Source organism: Vidua macroura, chromosome 7 (assembly GCF_024509145.1).
Source record: "Vidua macroura isolate BioBank_ID:100142 chromosome 7, ASM2450914v1, whole genome shotgun sequence".
NCBI lineage: Eukaryota > Metazoa > Chordata > Aves > Passeriformes > Viduidae > Vidua > Vidua macroura.
Genome location: NC_071577.1, coordinates 40,589,711 through 40,615,307, shown reverse-complemented (window position 1 = coordinate 40,615,307; position 25,597 = coordinate 40,589,711). Strand labels below are relative to the sequence as shown.

Here is a 25,597-nt window from a genome sequence, read left to right as displayed (position 1 = left end):
ACCAATATAATTGATTCTTCTACCCATTCTACCAGACCCTGTACCAGGAACCTAAGCAATCCTACGCTCCCTCCCAAACAAATTAACCAGCACTGCCACCAAAAACAGGTAGTCCTAGGACTTGCTGGCTGTTTCCAGGTGACCTCGGAAACCACAAATTCTCCAGGTGTGAATTCAGAAAGTGTCTGGAATACACTGTAATCATTAGAAAGGCCTCTTGAAACTGTCCCATAACTCTTTACAGCAAATCTGCATTTTTTTAATCCTTCAGATATTAATAGAGGTGAATAGCTATCAGTGAAAATATATGTATAGAGGACATAAGCACCACTAAAAAGCCTTTAACTTATGGGACAAATGAAAGTAAAGTCATCAGGACCTGTACCTTGTGCTGGCGATACTTGGTGACTCTGCTCCAAGCCTACATCTCTCTAGCTGATTAGCCACAATTTGCCTTTCCACTTCCAGTTCTCTGGTAAGTCTTTGAAATTGAAGCTCCTGAAATTTCAAAATAAAGAGAAAAGCATTCTTGATGTTAAAAAACGGGTGTGGATTAACTCTGAAACAATCACTGATTCATCACAGTTGTGTGTTGTGTTTTGACTCTTCCTTAGGTGAATAAACTATAAAACTATAAAAGTGGAAATTAAATGGGTCTTTAAATCAGTGATTCATGCAAATATTGATTAATCACCTGTTACAGAAAGAAAAACATGTTTAAGCATTCTTGGGTTTTCTTACTCCTGCAATTAAAATTTTTGTGTCTTCTTAAGTTACCACAGTCTAACAAAATCAGTGCCTATAAAGTCAGTCTTCAATTTAATCTATAAACAAGGAAACTGGAAAATATTCTAACCTTTCCAATCACAAACATTCAAATCCTAAGCTATCCTACATTCTGACTGTAGTTGGAAACCTTAAGATTTATAACTTCAAACTGGCTGAATGTAGACATGTGCTATTTCACCTTTTCTGAGTTCAGTGTTTTTATATTTCTTGGACAAACTTCTTCAGCCTTTTTAAGAGGCTTTTGGAATGCGACACTGCAAGGGTGATGTGGGAAATACCAGCGCTGCACAGAACGGGTGTTACTGAAATCTGGAACCATTTTCTAAAGCTCTCTGAAATCCAGACTATGTCACATCAAAGGATATTGAGGGCGTTTTTCTCCTCAGCTAGCTTTTACTGACCAGAGAGAAGGGTTCTATTGAGCAATTGCAATATTTTCAAACTGATACTGTAAACCCTCTGCAGTTTAGGTAGACCATCTAAAAATAGATGAACACCAATATTTAGTAATCAGATGAAGCACCAAGCAAGTCTTATCTAGAGGTCAAGTGCAAGACAGAGCACTCGCTTGCTGTGAGAGCTCAAATGACTGAGGAGGTTTTTCACGTGTGACTCATATTATGGTTCTGTCCAGCAGCTGTATGGAGCCAGGGACATCAGCTCCTGCAGACTGCTCCTTCACACCCCACATCACACGGAATGGGCGGAACACTTCCCTTTCACCAACCACTCTCCACTCCTGCCCTTCCAGAGGATACATGCAATTGTGGACACGTCCAAACGTTTCTGATAACTCCCTAACCAAACTGAATAAACACCCTAACATCCCCAGTTTTGGCCAGAAAAAGTGGGTTTGCATCCAGGACATGTTTCCTGTTCCTTACTATTAAATCAATATTTAAACAGGAATGTCATGGATGCAAACTACAAATCGGAACCTATTGTTATTTACTGATCTTTTAATTAGATGAATAAAATTAAACATGCTAGCCATTAACTGCTTCCATTCAACCAATCTGTATTAATTTCCCTTTCCATTACAGATAGAGGCACTAATGAGCACATTATTCTAGAAAATGTCTTGCTGCAAAACATCTCAAGTAATAAATTGCCCATTTAAATAAAAATCCCTGTTTTTTGCCCCACACTACAAAAATTCAAAGGCAGTTAAAATAGAAGAACTACTATTCTTCTAGAGAGAAGAGGTGAATGATGTACATGGACAACAGATCAATACATTTTACTTCATTTATTTAAACTACATTTAAAAGCAAAACTCACTTGTATTCTATCAGAAAAACTGAGATAAGGAGAAATAGGAGAAAAAGCCACTGAGCCTCATTTGGCCACTTCAGAGACACCTGCATTGCTGAGCTGGGAACAACACCATCAACTGTCTATTTACATTGTTCCTCACTTTATCTTGGCGTGGACCATAAAGCCACAAACTGCACAGTGCACTGAACAGCAGAGGGGTAAGAGGCCTGCAACTCATCTGCCAGTTTTAAATCATGTTGATGCTTAGGAAGATCCAATGTGCTTTTGCAAGAGCAAGAATAGTAAGGAAAAAAAAAAAATCCAGCTCTCCAGCTCTATCTTCTAGTCTGAATACATTCTGGTATGCCCAGCCTGGTAGTCCAATGAAGCAGCAGTTTGCAAACTTTGAAACCATGAGTGCTGACTTGTGTATGTGCCTTCTTAAATTTGAGATCTGCAGCAGGTGCTATATATTAAATACCTGCATAAATACACAAGATGGATAGTTTTAGAGCTATAATCTTTTTTACAGCTGGAATACGTCATGCTTTAAAACATTTTTTAAAAAAAACGTTATTATTATTATTATTATTATTATTATTATTATTATTATTATTATTATTATTATAATAGAAAACTAAGTCCTAACCAGCTCCAGATTGATCACCTTTCTAGTTTATGCTTCCTTATAATGAAATTTTATACCACTCTGAGTGCACATTGGACATACCCCCACAATGGGTATCTATCAGACAGCACACTAATTCCGGCAGGAATCTATCGGAATTTGTTTCTCTCTCCAGCTTCTCTGGGAGCAGTGGGAGAGCTCACTTCTTGAACAGGATGCTCCCTGCACAGAGCTCTGCCCTGTGCACAAATCACAGCTCACTGACTCCTACAGCACTGCCTACTGACAAAATGGCATTGCAGGACTCAAATACAACTCTTAATAAGCTTAATAGCATTCGCAGCAGAACATCTATGTGGCAAGCAGATAGTAAAGTCATAGACATAAAATTACAGAACACACTGCCATACTGCATCCCAAGGAGCAAACAAACCTTAGACAGACACACTACACTGGCTTGGCCAGAACTACTTTTATTCAAAATTATTCAACATACATTGAGGGAAAAAAAAAGCAACCTGTAATTCTTTAAACCTCTTTAGCAGCAACTACTTAATCACCTTATCAAACTGCAGGTTTTATGTTCATAACCTAAAATTCCACTGCAAAGCCACAGGCCATAATTCTTAATACGAAACTGCAATAAAAGCTTTAAGCACAATTTCAGCTCCAGATCAGGAAGCGCACACACACGGGGCAAGAAAGCAGCTCGCTTTGGAAAGCAGTTGTACCAACTGCAGGCAGACAGGTTGCCGTGAGTGAAAACCAGAGCCCAAAACATTTTACAGCTGTCTAATCTCCCTTTGGAGGCTGAAGCTTTTTTTGTGTTGGTGTTGTAGTGTTTACACCAGGTGACCAACTGCTCTTCCTTGGCAAGCTCTGCCCAGTAGGAATCTCACCTGGCATGACATTTCACTGCACCAAGGTACAGGCAAGACCAGTTATACTGATCTCAGCAGCTGAATCTTCTTTCTATGTAAAAGCTCAGTCTCTGAGAGGCTGGTGGCTCCAGGGCAAGGGACAACAACCACCACCACTGTGCTGGGCTCTTGCCAGCAAATATTTGAAAACAAGTAAGTAATGGGAATGCTGTTTGCACAACTGACCATGAAGACTGCCATTCTCCTGTTGCAGGCGTTGGATAATAAAAGAGGTTTAGGGGCAATTCTGTGCCTTCTATCTTCACCCTATCATGATACCATGTTGCAGATTCACCTTTTTCATTCATGTTAACGAGGAACTTTTATCCCCCAGTAACACCGATGAGAATGAGGAATCTACCTTCACCACACTGAAAGATAAAAATTACTTTCTTCCCACCCTGTTGTGATTTGAGGACCTGTGGAAAAACACAGACAACTTTAAACAAAGAGTAAGCCAAGTTTTCTAGGGACAGCTCTGCAAGAATCAGTAGCAATTGCACAAACAATTAAGAGAAGTCACAGATTCCTTTTGAATGGTTCATGACTGGCTAGCCAGACCCAGACTGGGCAGCTGGACATCAGAGGGAGACAATGCCTCCAATAAACAAAGGCATCTCTTGCAGCTTCTTGACTTGACCAGTTCTCAGTGGCTGCTGTGGCAGAAGACTGGGCTAGGATGGGCTGGCACTCCCAGTTGCTGTAACACTGGGATATGCTAAGTTGCTTCAAATGCCAAATGTCACTGTCTATGAAATATTATGAAGGTAATTGTAAGCTGAACTATGAAATGCTTTCTAATCACAGAAGTGTTGTCTGTTGAACAATTGAGCTGAGCCTCTTTCAATAGCTCAAGTTACTCATCTAAGAAAGCGTAGCCTGCATTTGAGAGGAATATTTTTACCTTGTGTTTACTATTTCTTATTCAACTGTAAACACAGTGCAGAGCCACACAACTTCCATCACATAGTTCACACAGTACTACAGAAAAGGCTATTGTATTTTGGATATTTTCATGATACAAATGTGCAACAAAGAGGACAAACAAAACAGAAGTTGATTTATAACTTCCTTTATGTTAACCTCTTGCACTCATCTATGCAAAGTTCTCTGTTCCCACCTGCCATAATTCAGAGCTAGATCGAGCAACTGACTACTTAAACCCACACTGAATACTGTATTTTCCAAAATGGATGTCATACCGTAGTGATCCAATATTTAAATTCTCTACCAGAACCTATTGCAGAAAAAGCCTATACTTCTAACTAACCATATTAGAGCAACCTTAATATTTTCTGTAAAAATTAAGTTTACTCACGCACACAACTGCATTTGCATGCTTTCAGTATCTAAGTATCTTCCAAAACAGAAGACAAAAGAAAAAAAAATTGGACAGTGTAGAGAGAATCACAGATTACAGGATATGAGATGACACAGCTACAATTACTGGCTGATCACACTTACTCTGTATTCAACAGCAGCAGACCATTAAAGCCCTTAATACTTTTATGCATGCATTGTTCACTAGTCTGGTACAACAGTTTAGTGCTGCTCTAGCTGATGAGAGATCAAAATTTTAGCATTTTATAAAAAGCTTACTGTTGCCAGTGGCAGGAGGGAAGAATGGCACTGGAGGCATTCCCGGACTGCCTCTGACACATCCTCTCAGAAGCTTTGTGACAGCACTGGGGCAGCTCAAGTCAGTGCTGGAGCTGAGGGTACTGCTCTGCCAGCTGGGCACCAGGGTTCAGTCGCTGCTGAGCAGACAAGCTGATAATCTAAACCAAGTGTGCTACACAAGGTATCAATACTCCAGCATATGTCAGAGGCACCCACAGTTCCAGATAGGCTCTTTTAAAAAGGGAGTTTCTCCTCTGAAGCCTAACAGTACAAAGGAGAAAGGAAAATTAACTTCTGGGTCATCATATGGATAAAGGAGTACAGAGAATTTTGATTAAGGAAATGAGCTAGCTACTTCACCTGAGACAGCAGTGGCATTAAATTTATTCTAGAGTAGGACCTTTAGGAAGTTGACATCTCAGACTTGACTCACTGAAACTAAAATGCTGATAAACAGCAGAAACTCTAAACCCCAGAGTTCTAGGATTAAGTAGGCAAGAGTGACCTATGCAATTGAACACAACACTATGAGAGTTGGAAGAAAACCCCAGTTCTTCCAGCCATTCACAAAACATTGACCAAAATTTTTGTTTCACTTATGCCAAACTTGGGAGTCCATTCAACAAAACATACTGCCTTCAATTCAGAACTGCCACACATTTATCACCTAACTGATCACTAGATGCATGCAAATCAGAATTTCAAAGTTTGTGCCCAATTACTGGAAGTGTGTTTAGTAAGTCTCTTTTCAGGTATCTCCATGAAGTGACATGCCTACACAGAGTACTGAATGTAGAGCACTACATATCTGAACTGTAAAGAAATCTCCAAGACTTAATATCAGTAGTTCTCATTCAAAAAGATGTCTTAACACGCAATAAAAAATAGGCAGAATGCATTCTTCCTTCCGTTTCCATCTGAAAAACATAGAGGTTTGCTCCCTGCTCCCAAACCCTAGAAAAAGCATCTCAAAAATAATGTAAAAATTTGTACTTAAACAACAATGAAGGAAAAAAGCGAGGTGCACATTCTCTATTTAAATGATACATTTCAATACACTTACACAAAAGGAAAAGATTTTGCTGAAGTCCTGAACAAACAACACTTCTAGAAAAACATGTAGAGAAACCCAAGTGTTATCCATCTGAAAGCATATCCACTCATTCTTACTCTGTCACCTATTTACTAAAGAAAAGTTGAAAAGTTGCCCATCTCTAAGTGTCACAAACAGCTAGACCAAAGAAAAAACTAAAAAAACAGCCACTGCTGCAAGTGTTTCTGCCTTAGCAAAGACATTAAAATCAGTATATTCCAGTTACTTTTGAAAACTGCATTGATGAGTGGCTTTTCCTGCAAGACCTTTTCTCAGCCCAACCACTGAAAACTAATGTGCTAAGCATGAAATTCACAATTCCAAATGATTGCATTTAATCTTGTCAATTCAGCAGCAGTTCATTCCAAATCCAGCAGTATACAGCTCGAACACAGAAATTAGCAATGATTCCACAAACCTACAAGGAGCAGTTGGCAATTAGCTGCCCTACGTTCCAAACCCCCAAAATACCATGCTGCCCCTACAATTTCTAATAAATTGTTATTTTAGTATGAAAATACTCAATTTACTTTTAACTTGGATAAGAGACTCCCTACAGAACTCAACTAAATGTCTATGCAGGATTCAGAACTCCCCAGGATTCAGAAGTATAGACATGTTTTACTTTTATTCAAAACTTGTTTCAGCAATCCCTAAGATACTTCTACCCATGATAGTATGGAAGCCCTGTAACATTTTAGAAGTGAAATTCATGTTTTAGGGAAAAAAAAAAAAAATCCCAACCCTCTTCTAAAACAAACCCATAGAAAACAATCCCCTCCCCAAACACAAAAATAAAAAAAGAACCACAACAAACCCAAAATACTCAAAATCCATCATCAGATTCATTTAAAGACAAAAATATAAAAATATGTTACAGCTTCATTACAATTAGTCTTGGGATTCTCCTGCATTCAAAAAGGAATTAATCTGTTAGAATCGCAGAATCCCTGAGGCTGGAAAAAGCCCTTCCAGACCACCAAGTCCCAGCTGTGCCCGATGCCCACCCTGTCCCCACCCAGAGCCCTGAGGGCCACCTCCAGGAATTCCTGGGACACCTCCAGGGATGGGCACTCCAAACCTCCCTGGGCACTTCCAAGGCCTGAGCCCCCTTTCCATGGGGAAATTCCTGCTGCTGCCCACCCTGAGCTCCCCTGGCCCAGCCTGAGGCCGTTCCCTCTCCTCCTGTCCCTGTTCCCTGGCAGCAGAGCCCGACCCCCCCGGCTGTCCCCTCCTGTCAGGAGCTGTGCAGAGCCACAAGGTCCCCCCTGAGCCTCCTTTTCTCCAGGCTGAGCCCCTTCCCAGCTCCCTCAGGAATTCTCCAGGCCCGTTCCCTTCCCTGGACACACTCCAGCCTCTCAATGTCTTTCTTATATTGAGGCACCCAACACTACCCCCAAAACTGGAGATGCCTCAGCAGTGCCAGCACAGGGGAGGGCACTGCCCTAGTCCTGATGGCCACGCAAGTTTTGACACAGGCCAGGTGCCTTTGGCTTTCTTGCCCACCTGGGCTCATATTCACTTTAAAACAGATCTTGAGCTTTGTTATAAAAGCTCAGCACAGTTGTAGTGACCTAAATTTCTTCACAGGTTACACCTGTTCTGCTTGTGTTATTTTATAACACTATGAGTGAATTGAAATGCTCCTTTCCTAAAACATGACCAAGGGAGATTGACCCAGCTGTCTGACACCTGACTCAACGAGAGACAGATCAGAATTTAGAGGACATACTCCAACTTGCTAAAATAGTTGCTTTAAACTGATTTGAGGTCCTTGGAAAAGGAAACAAATGGAAACTTTATTTAGAAGCAGCTTGAAGCGTTCAAAGGCTAATTAGCTCAACAATATAATCATAACTATCGTCTCATGGCTAAGGCAGAAAGCTTGAAGTAATTCAATACATTTATCTATCTTAGAACTACTGTAGTAATTTTAAAAGTTTTTATTAAGTTAAAATCTTGCCCAATTTGACAAGTAATAATAAAGGCTTTTCTTGATTGTGTTTCCACTGCAGTGTTTCTGAAGTACTTGGGTAAGGGTGTGGCAGCTCTATTTTACAAACGTTGACCTGCTGCACCTCGCAGCAATTCCTGTACCAAGGGAAACAGCAAACAGTGCAGCAGTTTCTGTTAAAGCTTAATAAAGTGAAGAACTTCACCGGAAAATATTCTGTTCTGGGCTTTCTGCCACACAGGAAGGGTGTTGAACATGTCAGTGTCCTTAATTATTATCAACAGAAAAAATACCAGAAAGCAGCAGTTCAGTTCTTAATTCTTTCATATTATCACTTCCAAGACTGAAGGACAATTTACATCTTCCTCCCCTCACACTCAGCTTATGTGTCTGTACATTTCACAGTAAGGCTCCAATTCTGAAATTTGTGCAACGCTGATGATAAATGACTATTTAATTTTTTTTGCTTTCATCAGAATTTAGTTATGTAATAGCAACATTTTTAATAGTCTTTTTATAAATGGAAAGAGGAAGAGCTTTTAACCTCCTTTTCAAAAGAAAGAAATATTCCATTATATTTTTTTTCTAGGACTAATAAAAAGACACAAACATTGCTTGGGCAGGCAAAGGAACACTAACAAAAGCCTTTAGTGCACACTCATGTCTGGAGCACTGCCCTGCCTGCTCACTTGGTGGGATCCAGCACAGCTACGGAGCTGTCCTGGGCAGGGGATTCCTGCCTGCAGAGCCCAGCTCTGGCACTGCCACTGCAGCTCCTGGGCACGGGATCCCTGTGGGAGCCCAGCTCTGGCACTGCCACTGCAGCTCCTGGGCACGGGATCCCTGTGGGAGCCCAGCTCTGGCACTGCCACTTCTCAGCACCTCGGCCACACCGTGAGCACACTCCTTGTGTGCTGCAGCATAAAATGCAGTGACTTAAAGTCACCACCGACGTACTTCAGGCAAATGAGTCCTAATGGCCATTTGTGACAGGCTAAGATGGCACACAGCAAACTGTTGTTTGGAGAGAGGGGACTGAAGGTATCTGCAACTCTTGGCTGATCTCTCACACTGCAACAGCCTCTGGCAGTGATATCCTGCACACTGCAAATGTGAATATTAACACTGCTAAGATTTTTCGGGTTGCTATTGTCACCTTAAATTACTTTTGAAACTATTAATTTAGGCACAAAAACTAAGATTAAAATTTCATTATCCTGCAGAAAATTTTTGTTTAACAGTAAGATATTATGGGTAGGATATTATGGGTTGATATCAAGAAGATATAACCTAATTCTCACCTTTTAAATAAATATTAAATGGGACAACATAAGAAATAATGTATCATTTGCATTCAGAGCTACCATCTTAAATAAAGCTGTGATTCATCTTCATGTAAGTTCCCAAACAGACACAGCAAAGCAGATTTATTCTGAGGTTCAGATGTTACAGTTTGTGTATAAAGTCAACAAAGATGATAATTATTTCTCAGTATGATACAATGAAAACCAAAGTATCCCTTCTCCCTTTGTGTTCCTGAAATTTAAAAAAGAAAAAAACAATAAAAACTTTAACTAGAGTGTTTCCTTGTAGAACTGCTATTTTTCCCACTTGAATGATCTTTACAAATTAAGGCTGAATTTGATTGCAAATGCAATTTTATTTTTCCTGCAGAAATTATCACTTTAGGTACACACCCATAAACATGCTGCAGATTTAAAATGTATTACTACCTTGGTATTGATAACTGAAAACAAACTCCGAGTTTAAAGACCATTTTTTAATAAAGTACAATTGTCATACCTAATCTGTATGTGCAGGACTTTGTAGCACTGAACATTTGGCTTTGCAGGACTTAGGACTGATTCTAATGTTGCATCAATTCTACACTAGATTTTCTCTTTCTTTGCCACTAAACCTGCATTTCCAGTCTGACTTATAACAGCAGTGCAGACATTCCAAGGGATACAGAATACCAGAATGATGCTTCTGTTTAACGCAGGTAACTGAACCCCTTACATTCAGATTCCAAAACCGATACACGAAATAGACTATGGTGGCACTGGGTCACACGCTACAGAAACAAACAGTGCTGGCTGTTGCAGCAATGCAGTAAGAGACAGCGGTTACTCCACACACACTCTGAACTGACGAACTGCTGAAAATGAGGCAGATACCTGTTCCTTTACAGAAGCTAAAATGGTCGTGGCAGTAGTCTCTGGTTCCATGCCTGGGCCTGTGGAAGTCTCCTGTGCTGTCTGTGGCAGCCCCTCCTCCACCATTGGGCTCTGCTCAGGGGCTGGCATTTTGCCTGCAATAACAAGATTTCAATATAGTTTACATTTTCAGACACTGATGTTTAAAACCCAAGTTTTCAGGATTATGAATTATATTCATTTTTTTCTAGAAGCTTTCCAAACTTAACTAAATTAGCAGAGAACTTTGCATTACTCAATCTATGCTGTGTGACTGTGTTTCACCTTCACAAATGGAGACCAGAATCACCCACACAACTCAAGGGTTGGGCAGGAGCAAGCAGCCTGCATAATGCTTCAAGATTATTTTTAAAAACACTATTTTGTGGTGGTTAATAAAACTAGCACAATTCAAGATGCATGAAAAATACTAGTGTTAACTATTAAGCACACCCAGGATCAGTCTAAGTTTACCACATGCAGTTTTCAGCACAGAAGAATGACACATAACAGCAGAATGCTCTGCTGTCAGGAACAAACTACGGAAGAGACTAATTATGATAATAAAAGCTTAATGGGAGCAACGCTTCCAATGCTCTTTTTGCAAAAGAGGAAATTAAAAGGCTAAAGTTAAAGCAATTGCCCTGGGCTATGGATAGTGTAGAAAGGACTGACAGGATTAGCGTCCAATAATCCCAAGCTGTGTTATTTCACAGGCAGCATACTAACAATTCCAATCCATGGAAAAGAGCAATTAATTTGTTCAATTATCAAAGTCACTATTAACCAATATGACAGAGATAGTTACAAAGTGTGTTTAACGCTTTGAAAACAGCAAGTAAGAGGCATTCACAGAGCTTCTACACAGATACCACACTTTAATTTCCTTCAGAAAATAAAGCTTGTGAGGTCTAATGTTAGAAGTAATACATATTTCATTTTAGATTTTCAGAACAAACGCATCCAATATTCCTAGGGCAGACAAACAGGAACAGATTCTTTCCTCATTCCATTCATTACTCAAAGGGTGAGGAGATGCTTAGGCTGCAAAGGCCAGGAATGGACCCATGAGACCCCTCAGCGTGGAGCTGTATTAGCCATGAGCACCTGAATGAGCACAGGGCAACGCACAGGATCAGTGCACACCTGTACTGCAGAGCTGCATGTTTCTGACAGGGTTGAAAGGGGATTTGAGTTGACCCTGGAGGGATCTCTCCTGGGATCGCTGGCCTCTTGTGAGGTTTCTCCCTCACCCTGTAGGCAGAGCCCAGGCAAAGGCAAAGCCCGGTGCTGTCAGAAGAGGGCTGCGCTGCTAACGGAGAGGTGATGGTGTAAGAACAAGAGCTTTCGTTCTGCTCTTGTACAGCAGCGTATGGGCTGTGAGAGGAATGGCTCCTCTTCAGGCCCATGAGCTCTTCTGGCCTTAGCATGGGGTCTTTATTAACACCCCCGTTCCAGTCTGCTAAAAGAGCTTGTGACATGGTTCACGTGCAGTTTCACATCAGCCACTGAGGGAACCAAAAAGTTTTTGGGGAACACCAGGTGAGATGAGTGATAAGAGCCTGTGGAGCAGTCATGGGGATAACCTGTGGTGCAGAAGCCTGGTCACCCACCAGCTTCCACCACTGCAAATGGAGAAAGAAAAGCTGCTTCCCAAACACAAGGAGCCCAGCTCAGCAAGGCAGGACTTTTCCCCTCAGCACCTTGAAGTGAAGCACAGGGAGGCTGCCCTGTACATACCCTGAAATGAGCTTGTATGAACAGCCCATTCTTACCATACACCCACACCACACTTATCTTCTGGAACACGGCAAAAGAAACTGCACAAAGGTTTCTGCTGTCAGGACTGCACAACATGGACACCTGAACATGCTAGCCCAGCCACACCAAGAGCCACTCTACTGCCTTCCCCCCTTGACATGGCGCTCCCCTCACCTCTCCCCACAGACACGGTGCTCCCCTCACGTTCTCTCCCCACAGACACAGGTCTCCCCTCACCTTCTCTCCCCACAGACACGGCGCTCCCCTCACCTTCTCTCCCCACAGACACAGGTCTCCCCTCACCTCTCCCCACAGACACGGCGCTCCCCTCACCTTCTCTCCCCACAGACACGGGTCTCCCCTCACCTTCTCTCCCCACAGACACGGGTCTCCCCTCACCTTCTCTCCCCACAGACACGGGTCTCCCCTCACCTCTCCCCACAGACACGGTGCTCCCCTCACGTTCTCTCCCCACAGACACGGTGCTCCCCTCACCTTCTCTCCCCACAGACACGGCGCTCCCCTCACCTTCTCTCCCCACAGACACGGGTCTCCCCTCACCTTCTCTCCCCACAGACACGGGTCTCCCCTCACCTTCTCTCCCCACAGACGCGGGTCTCCCCTCACCTTCTCTCCCCACAGACACGGTGCTCCCCTCACCTCTCCCCACAGACACGGCGCTCCCCTCACCTCTCCCCACAGACACGGCGCTCCCCTCACCTTCTCTCCCCACAGACGCGGGTCTCCCCTCACCACCGACATGGCACTGTGAGGACCACGCCACGCTGTCCTCCTCATGGCCAAGTTCCAGGGTGCACGGTGAGCATTCCCTCCTGCCCAGCACAGTCAGGGCACCCCAGGCAGGGCACAGCCTCCACACTCACCCACGGCAGCTCCCACAGGGAGTGCCCGTGCTCAGCCGAGCTCCGGCCCGTGGGCGGGCAGGGCTGCGTGAGACCTCCGTCAACTGCAACTGCAACAGAACTCACACTCGACAAATAAAGCGACATTAAATGCTACTTGACTTCCAAGCTGCCACAAATGAATAACTAGACATATCAGGCCATTTTTGAAACACTATTTTTATTGGTTTCAGCTTGCAGATACAAACGCTGCCACACCGAGCCTGTCACAAGCTGCATGTCAGGTGGGCGCACAACTAAAGCTTCAAAGACTGTTTCCACAGAACCCATTAAACAGCAATTAAGCAAGCAGAATAAAAAACGACCTCTAATAGTTGTATAATAGGGTTTTGAAAAGTCAAATGCGCAACTTTATGGTTTTAGAAAATAGAAATGGTTTCTTCGAAGTTTTACTTCTGAAAACAAACTCTTTAATCAAGCAGTAAGAACCCAAATCACAGAATACATGCTACAATTCCATGTGTCATACCTGATTTTTTATGTCGCTTACCATAGTTCTTTTATGACTATAACTCAATGTTTCAGGTTTCTAAATGATCTGATAAATTTGGAAGCATATCAAGTAATAAAACTACCCAATTGAGCCTTTTCTTCATTTAGAAACATCTGCTAAGCAATCTAAAGGACAAGTCTCAAAAACCCACAAGTTACACATGTGCTTCTCTCAGAAGGGGCTGCTTGCTGGTCCATATAACCCACTGTGTCTCCACCTGAACGTAACAGGGCAGTGTCTGCTGTAGTTTGGGATTTCCAGGAGAGAAGAAGAAAATACAGCAGTGAAACAATCTCAATTTGTCTTTTCCACAGTTTTCTCTCTCTTCTCACCCCAACACTGTGAATAACTTCTCAACCTATCTGTAGTAGATTTCTGTAACAAATCAGTCCAGAAAACATCCCTCTGAGCTGGCTGGAAAGTGTGCTAATTCATTGGAACAGAAAATATACCCAGTATTGAGTAGCAAATAAAAACATCCAGATAAAAACCAATCAAATTAATTATTAGTGAAGGTGTCAGTGCTAAATGTACATCTATCTCAGTGTTAAGAGATGTAATCACAGACCTACACCCTTTCACATAGGCAGTTGTTTCAACTGATGTTCCTTCAATTAACACATTTCTTGGCAAAGTTACTGATTTTCTAATCTTGATTCCAACATTAAATAACTGTTGGCTCTCATCCTACAAACACTTAGGTACACACTTGAGCTAATAAACGAGTCTGCCCATCCCCTCCCCACCCTCCTGCCAGGCCCCTGGGCTCGGGTGACAGCACAGGAGAGTAAGGGAGCAGGAGAAGCTCTCCAGGGCCCAGTCCTCACCCCCACAGCTCTGTCTAGGGATGTTGCTTAAGCACAGGAACTCCCAAAGTCAAGGCAGGCTCTCATCTTCACCTTATAGGAATGGGAAATAGCAAGAGTAGGTTTTGTGAGAGCCTTGAAATCTGCTGTGAGTAAGAAGTTGAGAGGAGTTAATACAAACTCCTTTCTTCCCTACATAAGACTGGGATTTATCCACTCAAAATACTCCCTGGACTTGTGCTACCACTCATTTGGGGATAAATAACTAACTCATTACTGGAAAACTAGCAATTGAATTTCATACCTCAAGAAAATTAGGTTCACAGTTATTTTGCCTGTCATGGCCAAGCAGTTAGACATCACCCAGAACAGCAGACTGCTCCCACATTTTTCCCAGGCTGTCCAAACCCTCATCCCCCACAGCCCCATGCTGTAGTTTCCTAGGTCCTGCCCTGGGCTGCTCTCTGCAAGCCCTGGGCACTGATGGATCAGGCAGTTCAAACAGGTACCATCAGAAATGCACCTTAATGCTTCCCTGCATTCCAGTTGTTTTAATTCTCAAACTGCTCCTGCACACTGAAGATCTAGGATCTCTGTAGCCACAATGAAAACTCAGAAAATGTATTTTACTGTTTATAGCTCTGTTCAGTGCATTTCAGCACACCTGACTACATCTTAACATCACTGAACATCAAAGTTTACACACTAAATTCTCTGCTATCGCAAAGAATACACAAGAACTGGAAGCTTTAAATGTTCTGGAATGATCTTTTGGTGGATGTTGCAGTACTAAGACTTGTACATGGTGTAAATGGCTCTAATGGAGCTCAAGAGTATAATGTGAGAAGCTTGGAAACATGGAGGACAGAGAGAATTTGCTGTGCATTTCAGTCTCTGGTAAAAAATAATGTCTATCAATCACTTAGATAATTTTTCAGGAAAATACTTAAATAGTTCATCTTGTAGCATAAGTCCAAGAAAATTCTTAACACCTATTCTTTAGAAGTAAAGGCCAAAAGCAGTGATAACCTAGCTCCAGGCTGGCATGTCCAGATCAAGTGTGCAAGAAAGACAAAGCTGCTCAATTTGAAGCCTCCACTTTGAAATACCTAAAATAATTTTGAGAACAGTGGTTTTCCCAGCCTTTCTTCTGTAGAGACTCACTCAAATGGCTTTATGAAACCACACAGTAAATCAAAGCAGAGCAAACCAAGCCACCATAAAGCCAGCTTTCCATCCAGGGAGGGTTTGGCAGGGACCACCACACTGGGCAACTGTGGGATTTGCTTAAGCAAAGCCTACCTAAACAGCCCCATAACTACCCCTTCAGAGGACAGTGCTGCCTCCACTGTGCACCCCCTGCTCTGCTCATGTGGCTCACACAAGCACCAGCTCCTAAAGCCTCCCAGCCCTTCTCCTTCCACAGAGCCCTGCACTGGGCTGGGCAGAGTCACGCGGCGGCTCCAGCAGCAGGGCAGTCGGGCTCTCACACTGCTCTCAGCACACAGGGCAGGAACCTGGGAAATACCTTCTTTTGTGTCTGACCAACTGGTCAAACACTGCAACGCCAGCAGCTCAGGGACTTCATCTGACACAGCCATGCTTTTGGGGTCCAGATGGGGCTGTGTCTTCCTGAGCCAGCTGATCTTGCAGCCAAGCAATCACTGACCCAAGGAAGCAAGAACGCACTACTGAGAAACAGAGAAGAAATGTGAGAAATCACTAAACCAAGTGTAGAAAACCATACTTTAAGTTTTCATTGTCATTAATCTCTACTCCCCACTTGTCAGAGCTCCTCCTGTTATTTTCTTAGACATATCCAGACAGCTTTGCCAGTACTGAATAATCACACTTCTTTTAGTGCAGGCCCAAGAAAAAGCCAGACCTTTTGAGGATTGATGCCAGACAGAAGTGGTGCTTTTTGACAACATCCTAATCCCTTCCCTTTGTATTCCTCCTGCCTTCCTTACATTGGTTATTCTTCCAAATTTGCTTCTTACCTCTGTTCTGTTTCTGAGCCTCCCACTGCTGACCTGCAGCCAGTAAGAACAGTCACCAGCACAATTCATGCTGAAGAGTTAATACAATTCTTACCAACTCTGCCAGCTAGGACACAATAATAATAATAATAATAATAATAATAATAATAATAATAATAATAATAATAATGTATTTATTTCATGAGGGCAACACGAGAAAAACAATGGGCAACCTCTCATCACTGAAAATCCTCATATTTATCTAGCTACAAGGGTAACTCAAGCAATGATAATAAATTACCAGTGATATTAGACAAATACTCATTAGTACGGAGGGGAAAAGCTCCTATAAGCTAAAATCAACTTGCTGGGACACTAACATTATTTACTACATGACAAAGTTATTCTTGTATATCTACACTTAGAGCAACAAGGCAAATCTCAGCTCACGTTCAAAGACTCTGCTCATCCTTTACAGTGCACATGAGAAGTCAAAACTTGAACAAGACGTACTACATTTCTAGTTTTTACAGGAAGATATCATTAAAATTGATCAGTTTTCAGGTTCCTTCACAGAGCTGTCAGAACACTTCCAGGTAGGAGCAGTTCCCATTGGTTCCACCCTGCTGCAAGGCCAGAGCAGGGATTCACACGCTCAAGCTTCCTGCAACCAAGTGACTGAACCACGCTCTGCGTTGTCTGCCAGCCTGCAGAATGTCTTTGGATGGAGAGGCAGCAGATGACAACTTACCCACTTGCAAAGATGATGCAAGCAACTAAAAATGGATTCTGTGAAAGATGGCTCCAGTGTTTACATAAAATACAGGGTTTGAAATTTCCAGATGCAGTAGGGGAAGATATTCCAAACATAACTGCAGGCTAGCCACTGTGTTCAGAGATACGTTTTCATCATGGACATTAGTAGTGCACAAGTTCATGCAGACTTAAGGATGAAACCAAGAAAATAAACATGTTATCTGATGAAAACATGGAAGAAAGTAACTTCAGTAATGGCAGGATATAAACCACCTGCACAGCTGTGCAAACTGAGTCCCATAGTCAAAAAGGAAACCTACACACAACTGACCTGTTGCCTGAGAAATGTGGGAGATGTGTTTAACTGATTTACCACTAAATTTAGCCTCTTCCTAATCCCTTTTTCTTTACAAGACCTACTTTTCTTTTTTTTTTTTTTTTAACTTAAATATATGCAGATTCAAAAACCATTTGGTACTATGTCCTAATTAAAATCTTAAAATGTACATTACCTTAGCTTTTTGATAAACATATTTTTGTTACAGTTCCTAGGAAAAGACAGTTTTTTGGGTTTTTTTGGCTGATGGCTACATACTTTAACTCCGCTCCAGTGAGCAAGCAAGATTCTACATCCACAAATATCTAGTTGTAACATGCTGACGAGACTAGTATCTTTTATAGCTTTCAAACTAACCATTCACCAGAAGGTATAAGACATGTACAGCAAGACAACCATTTTGAATAAAGACATATTTATAGCCACATCCTTCAAGGCCTGAGGCACTGTCTGTAGATCACCTGAAAAGAAGCCTCTTTGTCATCTGAAGGATGGATGTCTGGAGAGCATTTACACTTGGCAAATGTATGAAGTATGAGAAGCTAAATGGCAACAAATAAGAGTTCTCAGTAGTTTAAGTCAACAAGGCTCCATGACTTATAAGAAAAAAGAGACCCCAAATCTGAACCTTCCCTTTGGACCAACCCATGTCTGTGTTGCTCTTTTCTGCTGAGGTATCTAAATCCACAGCCATTGAACATGGCCTCATCAGAGCACAGTGCTCAATGCCAGCTCTGCAGAATAGCAAACAGACAGCAGATTGATCTCAAGGGATGAAGTTCAGTCTCTCTTCTATCACAGACTGAGGGGGAGGAGGGACACACAGCATCACAGAAGGATTTTAGACTGTCAGGTGGCAAGGACATTCATCAATTACTCATTCAACCATGCATAGAAGGATAAATTCTCAGTTTGGTGTTGGAATAGATGCAATTAATGTGGGTATGAAGTCCTTCAGAATGAATTTCACAGAACAACATGCAGACTGAGAACCTGCAGCACAGGTGTGCTGTGCTGCCCCGTGCCCCAGCTCCAAACCCATACCTGCTCCATCCCCCACCTGAAAACTACAAACAACCAAATAGCAATTAAAATGAGAATGGCTCTAAGTACAGATACGACCACTACCAACCACAACAATGGCTGCAGCTGCTGTTCAATTTCTACTTGTATTTTCTCCTAGCAAAATTATTGCTTAGAGTGTGACTATGTTATTGCTAGAGAGAATGCTCACTAGAGAATGCAGGGAGACATGCCTCAGCTAGAAGTATTAACAACCCAAATATATGTTATATGCCTTTATAAAAGTATGCTTCTCAACTTTGTCATACATATTTGAAAAAAAATTATTATACAAAAAATTTTCTCAATGCTAACAATTACCAGCTACAATCCCCATTACAAAAGACAGCTGGAGAGCCAGACTCCCAGAGCTCCCCCTGTTTGGACAATGCCAGTTTTTGAGCGATGTGCTCTCACATGTATCCCTGAGATGGTCTGGAGCTGTTCACTACCAACGCCGGTCATAGCCTGCCTTCAGAACCCAAGCAGCTGCGAGCAGCGCTTCCCCTTGCACAGCTGTGTGTTCACTGGCACCACAGGCCCCACATCTGCAGGGACAGCCGTGCCTCAGCAGCTCAGCCAGCAGCAGCTCAGCCGCCTTTGGCAGGGACAGCAACCCGACTGTGCCCCTGCAAAACTGAAAAACTGCTTTTGTTGATGATGCTGAAACCCTGCTTTTATTCAGGATACATTTAGGAATTCTTCAGTGCTACCGGTGGATACTCCTGCCCAAATGACTACTACAGAAATGTCAAATTCTTGCATACCATAAACATAAACTAAACATAAACATAAACATAAATTGAGGAATACCACTGTTTAAACATGGCTTCTGATTAGCAAAAGATTTTACTAAAATGAAGTTTCATCAATTACTAAACTGCAGTTTACTCTTCCTTTTGCCCTGAAATAGAACTGCACAGCAAAACTCTGTTTGCTGCCAAGAACACTACCTGCAAACTTTTACATTTAAGCAAATGAAACTGTCTTCTCTTCTGTTCTCCAAGCTAGAAGGTAAAAAAAAAAAAAAAAAAAAAAAAAAAAAAAAAAAAAAAAAAATTGAATGTAGAAGCAAAATATAAGAATTAGACAACAAGCATCTGTGTTTTCAGGCCACAGTTACCAATACTTCCATCAGTTCTCCAGTATCCCAAAGATTAGTATTATTTTTCTGAGGTGTATTTGATTTTGCTCACCCCTCAAAATTTAAAGTACTGTAGTAGGATTATACATAACTCTACTCTGTAGATAATTTAGTATTTCTACCAATACTTTATGAAGAGATGAAGAGTTGTGAACACCAAAATTTACAAATGATATCACAATTAGAGGAGATCAAGGACAACTGAGTAATTTGAGGAAAACCACAAAGAAAGATGAATGAGCCAAAGTTGATAAACACAAAATCACACAAACTGTTCCCATCCAAATGACCCATATGCCTTCCTGTAGCAGGGGTAGGTGACAGAAACACAGATACAAAATTAGGCAGACTCAGGTTAAAGTGTCTTGCTAGGCAGGGAAACCTTTTGCAGAAGTGCCAGAGGGGGAAAAGTCAGGTCAATGGTACATTAAATCATGTCAATAATTGTAACGACATTCCAAAACAGACATCTACAGTGCAAAATGTAGGCAATCCGGCATACAGCAACAAAAAAATTCAGAGACAGAAAACTATATACTGAAGGAATGAAGATTAAGTGTGGAAATGGTCAAGAAGCAAAACAAATACTGAATGAAGGCATATGGTTCTTTGCTGATGCTCACTTAAAACAAGGAGAAACTTTAAGAACAGCATTCACAGGCTTCCTGCTGTGTGGCAGAACTGCAGCTTTATGCAGCACTACAAGATCCTAAGATGTGATTTTCTTCTCACAGTGAAAAAGATTTCTTCCTGTAAAATCTGCTAAAGGCATGCAATTTTGTCATGAGATGGCAACATTTTGCATCAAAGTTTACCAGTTGGAGACGCAATTTAGATAGCTTTCCTGCCTCAGTTCCTGGAAGACTGAAAGTATGACTCAAATGTATTTTAAATGCTAACATCAAAGGAATCTCAAATAGTTGTCACAACAACACCAATCTTATTTCTACCTTTTAATTCCCTGCCCTATATTCTAGTCACACGCTAATTCCTGAGCAGGGCAATTAAGCACACCAAAACCAGTATCAGGCACTAGAATTTCAAGTGTTAGGAAAGAGCCTGGATTTTTTTTTTTATCAAATCTACCTAATTTTGTTCAACAGCAAGAGCACTAGAGAAACACATTTGGTGCAAAGTCTTGACACTGCCATGTGGCTTTGTGAGACGCAACCAAGAAAGCCCAGGTGAGAACACTGGGGAAAAGGGAGCTGACCAGAGCACCTCCTTAGGAAGCTGAAACCAAAGCAGCAGTTCACTTGCATGGAAAGGCAGTTGGGAGTGGGCTCTGCCACAGCTGTGCCCGGGCTCCCTGTGACAGCAGCAGAAGCTGGCACTCGCAGGCATTCCATGGGGCATGGCTGGGGCAGGGGACACACAAAGCAGCGAGCAGTGGGCCAGCAGGCAGAGGTCAGGAACTACAGGAGAATCCAGCTTAAAACAAACAGCAAGCTCAAAACCAGCCGACCCCAACACACCAAACGCTGAAGCCTGTTCATCGAGCCCAGCAATACCCAATTTCCTATCACCTCCCACACATAGCCCTGCCTCACCCACACTCCAGGGGACACAGCTGACACAGAGAACCAAGTCCTGCATCCAAACAGACACAGCAAAACAACAGCTCTGAGGAAAACACAAAGCTGGGATGCCTGTAATCCAAGTACCTTCCCGTGGCAAAGAAAAGAGAGGGAAAAGAAAAGAAAAGGTACCTCACTGATCCCTCCTGCTTCTTTTCCATTTTGCAGTGCATTGAAAATGCACAATCTTCCCAGACTGCTTTGCTGAAGTTTTGTGCGCCCAATTTCAAGCTGGATCAATTGAAAAGTCAGAAGAAAGCAACCAAAGCAAAGCAAATTTTATGCAGAAGTTGCCTGTGTTTGGATATAAAGCAGAGACTTTTGGGAAAAGCAGTAACAGCCAAAATACTGAAGTCACTGCAGGAAAGACAAAACAATAATCAAGGATAATATTTAAAAGAGCTACAGCTACATTCTTGCCAGTATCAGACAACATAAATGACATTAATTATTTAAGTGTTGCTGTCTTCTCTAAGTGGAATACAGGGGTTCCTTTTTGCCCTTCCAAATTCAAAGGAACACAATTTTTTAGATGATTTCACATCTACACATAATAGAAAAAAATTTCATGTTCACACTTAGGATTTAGACATGCCTGACAATTAATACTGATATATTTAAATAAGCACATCTACCAACAGTGAAGACACAAACTCAACCAGTTATTTTCACTGTGCTGTAACACAAATCTCAGAATGAAGGGTTTAAAAGGCAGTGATCAAAAGCAAAGCCTCTCAGTAACAAGGAGGGAGTTGGGAAAATTGCGCAATTTAAAGTCTTAAAAAATACAACAATTAATTAGTGTTTTAGGGGATTTCCACTTTCAAACCTGAGAAAGCCTGCTCCTGCTTGCTCTCTGCAAGTCCAGGAGAACGTCAATACAACAACTCAGGAAATACACTCCTGGATGACACCAGCAGAAAAGAATGCACTTCCACCACTTGCAAGATTGCTCTTTATTGCTCTTTTATGTAACGCTTACGGGGTAATTGTAGTTAGAGGCATATCTTTCCATTTTTAGAATGCCTTACTTCAGCCCCATAGGAATATGCACAATTTCAGAAAGCTGCTGTTGAGCTGTCCTTTTGGGCACAGGCAGCAGCAGGAACGGGCCCCTTTGGCAGGATGCAGCGCTGAACCCGGGCCTGTGCGGAAGGGAGGAATTCACCAACACCCCATTTCTGTACTGCACAACTGGGAAATCCTTGGCACACAAACCATTTATCCTGCCTAAAATGAACCATTTCAGTAAGGTGCTCCAAGGCAGCTGCTACTCATCTTCTCAGCATCACAGACAGCAGGATAAATTACAGATAGTAACAGAATGCATATCCACCTAATAGCATTTTCTTGCCTATTTGTGAGAGACCACTTCAAACCCAAAACATTTAAAAGTGAACTTTTCAGCAATAGCACAGGAATTCTATAGAGGTTCACACTATTGGTTTTTATTCTTTAACTTAATATAATATAGGACATTCTCTATTACTTCCATTCTCATATGACCTAAGAGGTAAAGCTGCAAATACCAGAGCAAATGTGAACATGTCCAGCAAGAGGGGCAAAAGTAGGCTCAAAAATCTACCTTACACATACTGTGTTTAAAAGAAATGTGTAACACTGCACATCTTTTGTCAAACTAAAGCCCAATAGAAACTTGATGAAAAATGTCATATATATATATAGTCTGCACATAATTATTAAGTCAAATAAGGTTTTTAAAGAAGTTGCTTCTTTAAAATGGCAAATACATTTCATAAGTTGTTTCTCTACAGTAATGTTGCTGGTAAATTCCAAATAACACTCAGAACACATCCCCTGATGAATACTGTCAAAGTCTTTCCTTGTATGTTTTAAAAGTAGCCCTCAGCAAGGTTATTAATGCAGACTTCAGATCAGCACATTCCCGTACAGCAGGGTAAACATGCACACGCATTACCTTGTCCCATTTTTATCTGTTCTTAATACTGATGCTGCTGCTGCCCGTCATCATCCTCTTGGTGAGCCACAGAAAGAATACGCCCAGGAATAAGCAAGAAGTCCCTTGTCATTTATGGTCACCTTAAAAGACAGCATTTACTTACAACTGAACTGACAGAGTACCCTGCCCGCGTGTCTCGGCGTGACGTCCTGGAGAGCTGCTGTCCTTGGGCACTCGGGGACCCGAGCACAGCTCCCTTGAGGCAGGGCAGCCACCAGCCAAACACAGCACGAGGGCTGAGCAGAACCATGCCAGGGTGATAATCCAGCCCAGAGCAACCCAGGCTTCCTCCCAGGAGTACTGTCCTGCCCACACACTGCTGCTGTGGCCCCGGCGCCAGGGATGGCGGGAGCACTGTGGCACTGCTGGCTCACCTGTGCCTCTGAGGCCAGAAGCAGTGCCAGGGAGCCAGCCCTCATCTTGGTGGAGCCAGTCTGATACTCTTTCAAAACCAAGATCACTACCATCACTAACCCTGGCCTGCACAGGAATGAGAAATGAAAGAATTTCAAGAAAGGAAAAGGTGGTAGAGCTGGCACAGGAAAGAGCTCTGACACAAGGCTGGTTACTTGTCCCACACCTTACACCAACAAACACCATGCAGGGGTGGGACAAGTCTTTAGACTCCATTACCCTCAAGTAAGTCTTCCTGAAACTGTTTACTGGAATGGCAATATGAACTGCAGGTTTCACACTGAATTCTAAAGAACTGATGACCAAACCTCACTGACAACCCCCTAGCAAAAGATTGAAAAACTTGCACTGGTACAAAGTACAGCATGCTCAAAGCTATGAACTTCCAACAGAAAAAAAACAGGCTTCCTTAGTAAGCTATCAATTCACTGTCCTCACAATAGACTTCTCTGTCATATTTGTAATTTATTGGTTACAATCTTAATCCATCAGTGAATTGTAAAACTCACTGACCAAAGCAAAATTGAAAGGATAGGAACAGTCATGTCACCAAGAAAAGTCATAGAAGGTAATTACCTCTCTGGAGGCTGTTCAGTTTTGTAACTGGAGTTCCTTCACATGACAAAGGACAGAGGTTTACAGCATAGCCATTAACGCTGTTCAGTCCATCTCCAACAGCAGAGAAGAGACAGCTGCTAGTAGTGGCCACTCACACTTTAGGGTGCAAGCTCTATTAGAAACAGATACCACCAGAATCTTGGTCCTGTGAGACCCAGCTGCTCTAGACATCAATGGAGGCATGAATAATCAGCACAGTGCTAATTATGGGGCACAGCTGCTCGTTTAATGGATATGGTGACAAAAAAAATGCAGTTAAATAAAAAGATTATGCAACAAACTCAAGCCTAAAAAACAGAACAGAAAAAAATCAGTTGCCAAAATTGCCATGGACCACATCATTATAGACTAATTCCATTTCTAAATGGAAAGATAATTCAAGTAGGCAGAACTGTAACTTAAGTGGTGGATTTGAGAAGAACCAGTCTTATGAAATATAAAACAGTGTGGTGATATGAACCAGCTGAATCCAGCAGAGCTGATCTCCTGCTCCCAAATAAATCCATAGCTATCCAAAGCAGTGGAAGGGATGAGACACAGAGGCATGTAACTAAGCTAATAGAGGAGTCCTTATCTGGGAAGCATACCTGCTTTTAAAAAGAGATGCAAATGCAAAAGAAGGTTGATGGTCCCTTCCTAGCCTAAGGGGAGAGGAGAAATCTCCCTGTCTGCTGCTGTTTTCCAAGTCAAATAATAATGGAGTTATGAGAAAGCTAGAGACAAACAAGCTAAAGCAGCACAGCAACTAAGAATGACAGAAACATCTGTCTGCAGAGAAAACACAGCCAGGTAACAGCCCAGCAGGTACCTCAGACAAAGGCAAACACAATCTCTGTTGTCAAATGACCGTCATTATGTATGCAGCCTGCTTAAGGGAAGGAAGACAAAGAAGTAGAATTAACTTCTCCAGCCGCTTTTCCACTAGGAATTCCCTTGTGATTGATCACACTTAACACCAGCAAAACAATGGGCCTTCATATCTTCCAAATTTGGGGGGGGGGGGTGGGATTGGTAGGCAAGAAGGACGTGGGGTATTAAGCTTGCCAATGCTCTTTACCCAAGTCACAGATAGTGACCAAAGAAAGTTTTGGTGACAGACAGCAAGGTCATCCCCAAGAGGTAACTGGAGAGAAGAACATAGCTGCTCCTGTGAGATGGCCCCAGTGATGGCACATGCTGTTGGACAGGGCATCAAAAACACACTTCCAGCAGAGAATCTGAAGTGTTGCTCCCCTTAGAACGAAATGGAAGTTAACTCAGCACCTGGCACAGGCCTTGATTCTCACATTT

General features: G+C 42.2%; 1 protein-coding gene across 6 annotated transcripts in view; it reads right to left on the bottom strand.

Moving 5' to 3' along the window:
* PKP4 (plakophilin 4) overlaps positions 1-25,597 on the bottom strand; it is a 66,093-nt gene that overhangs the window by 27,626 nt on the left and 12,870 nt on the right. For 5 of the 6 annotated variants that reach the window (XM_053982315.1, XM_053982316.1, XM_053982317.1 and 2 more), the window contains exons 2-3: positions 10,439-10,572; positions 386-498 (exon numbers count right to left, since the gene is read on the bottom strand). In XM_053982315.1, the coding sequence (XP_053838290.1) occupies positions 386-498; positions 10,439-10,567 (242 nt within the window). In that variant the 5' untranslated portion in view covers positions 10,568-10,572. Of the gene's footprint in view, positions 1-385; positions 499-10,438; positions 10,573-25,597 lie in introns of those variants that run through there. The other variant, XM_053982321.1, reaches the window with a different exon arrangement.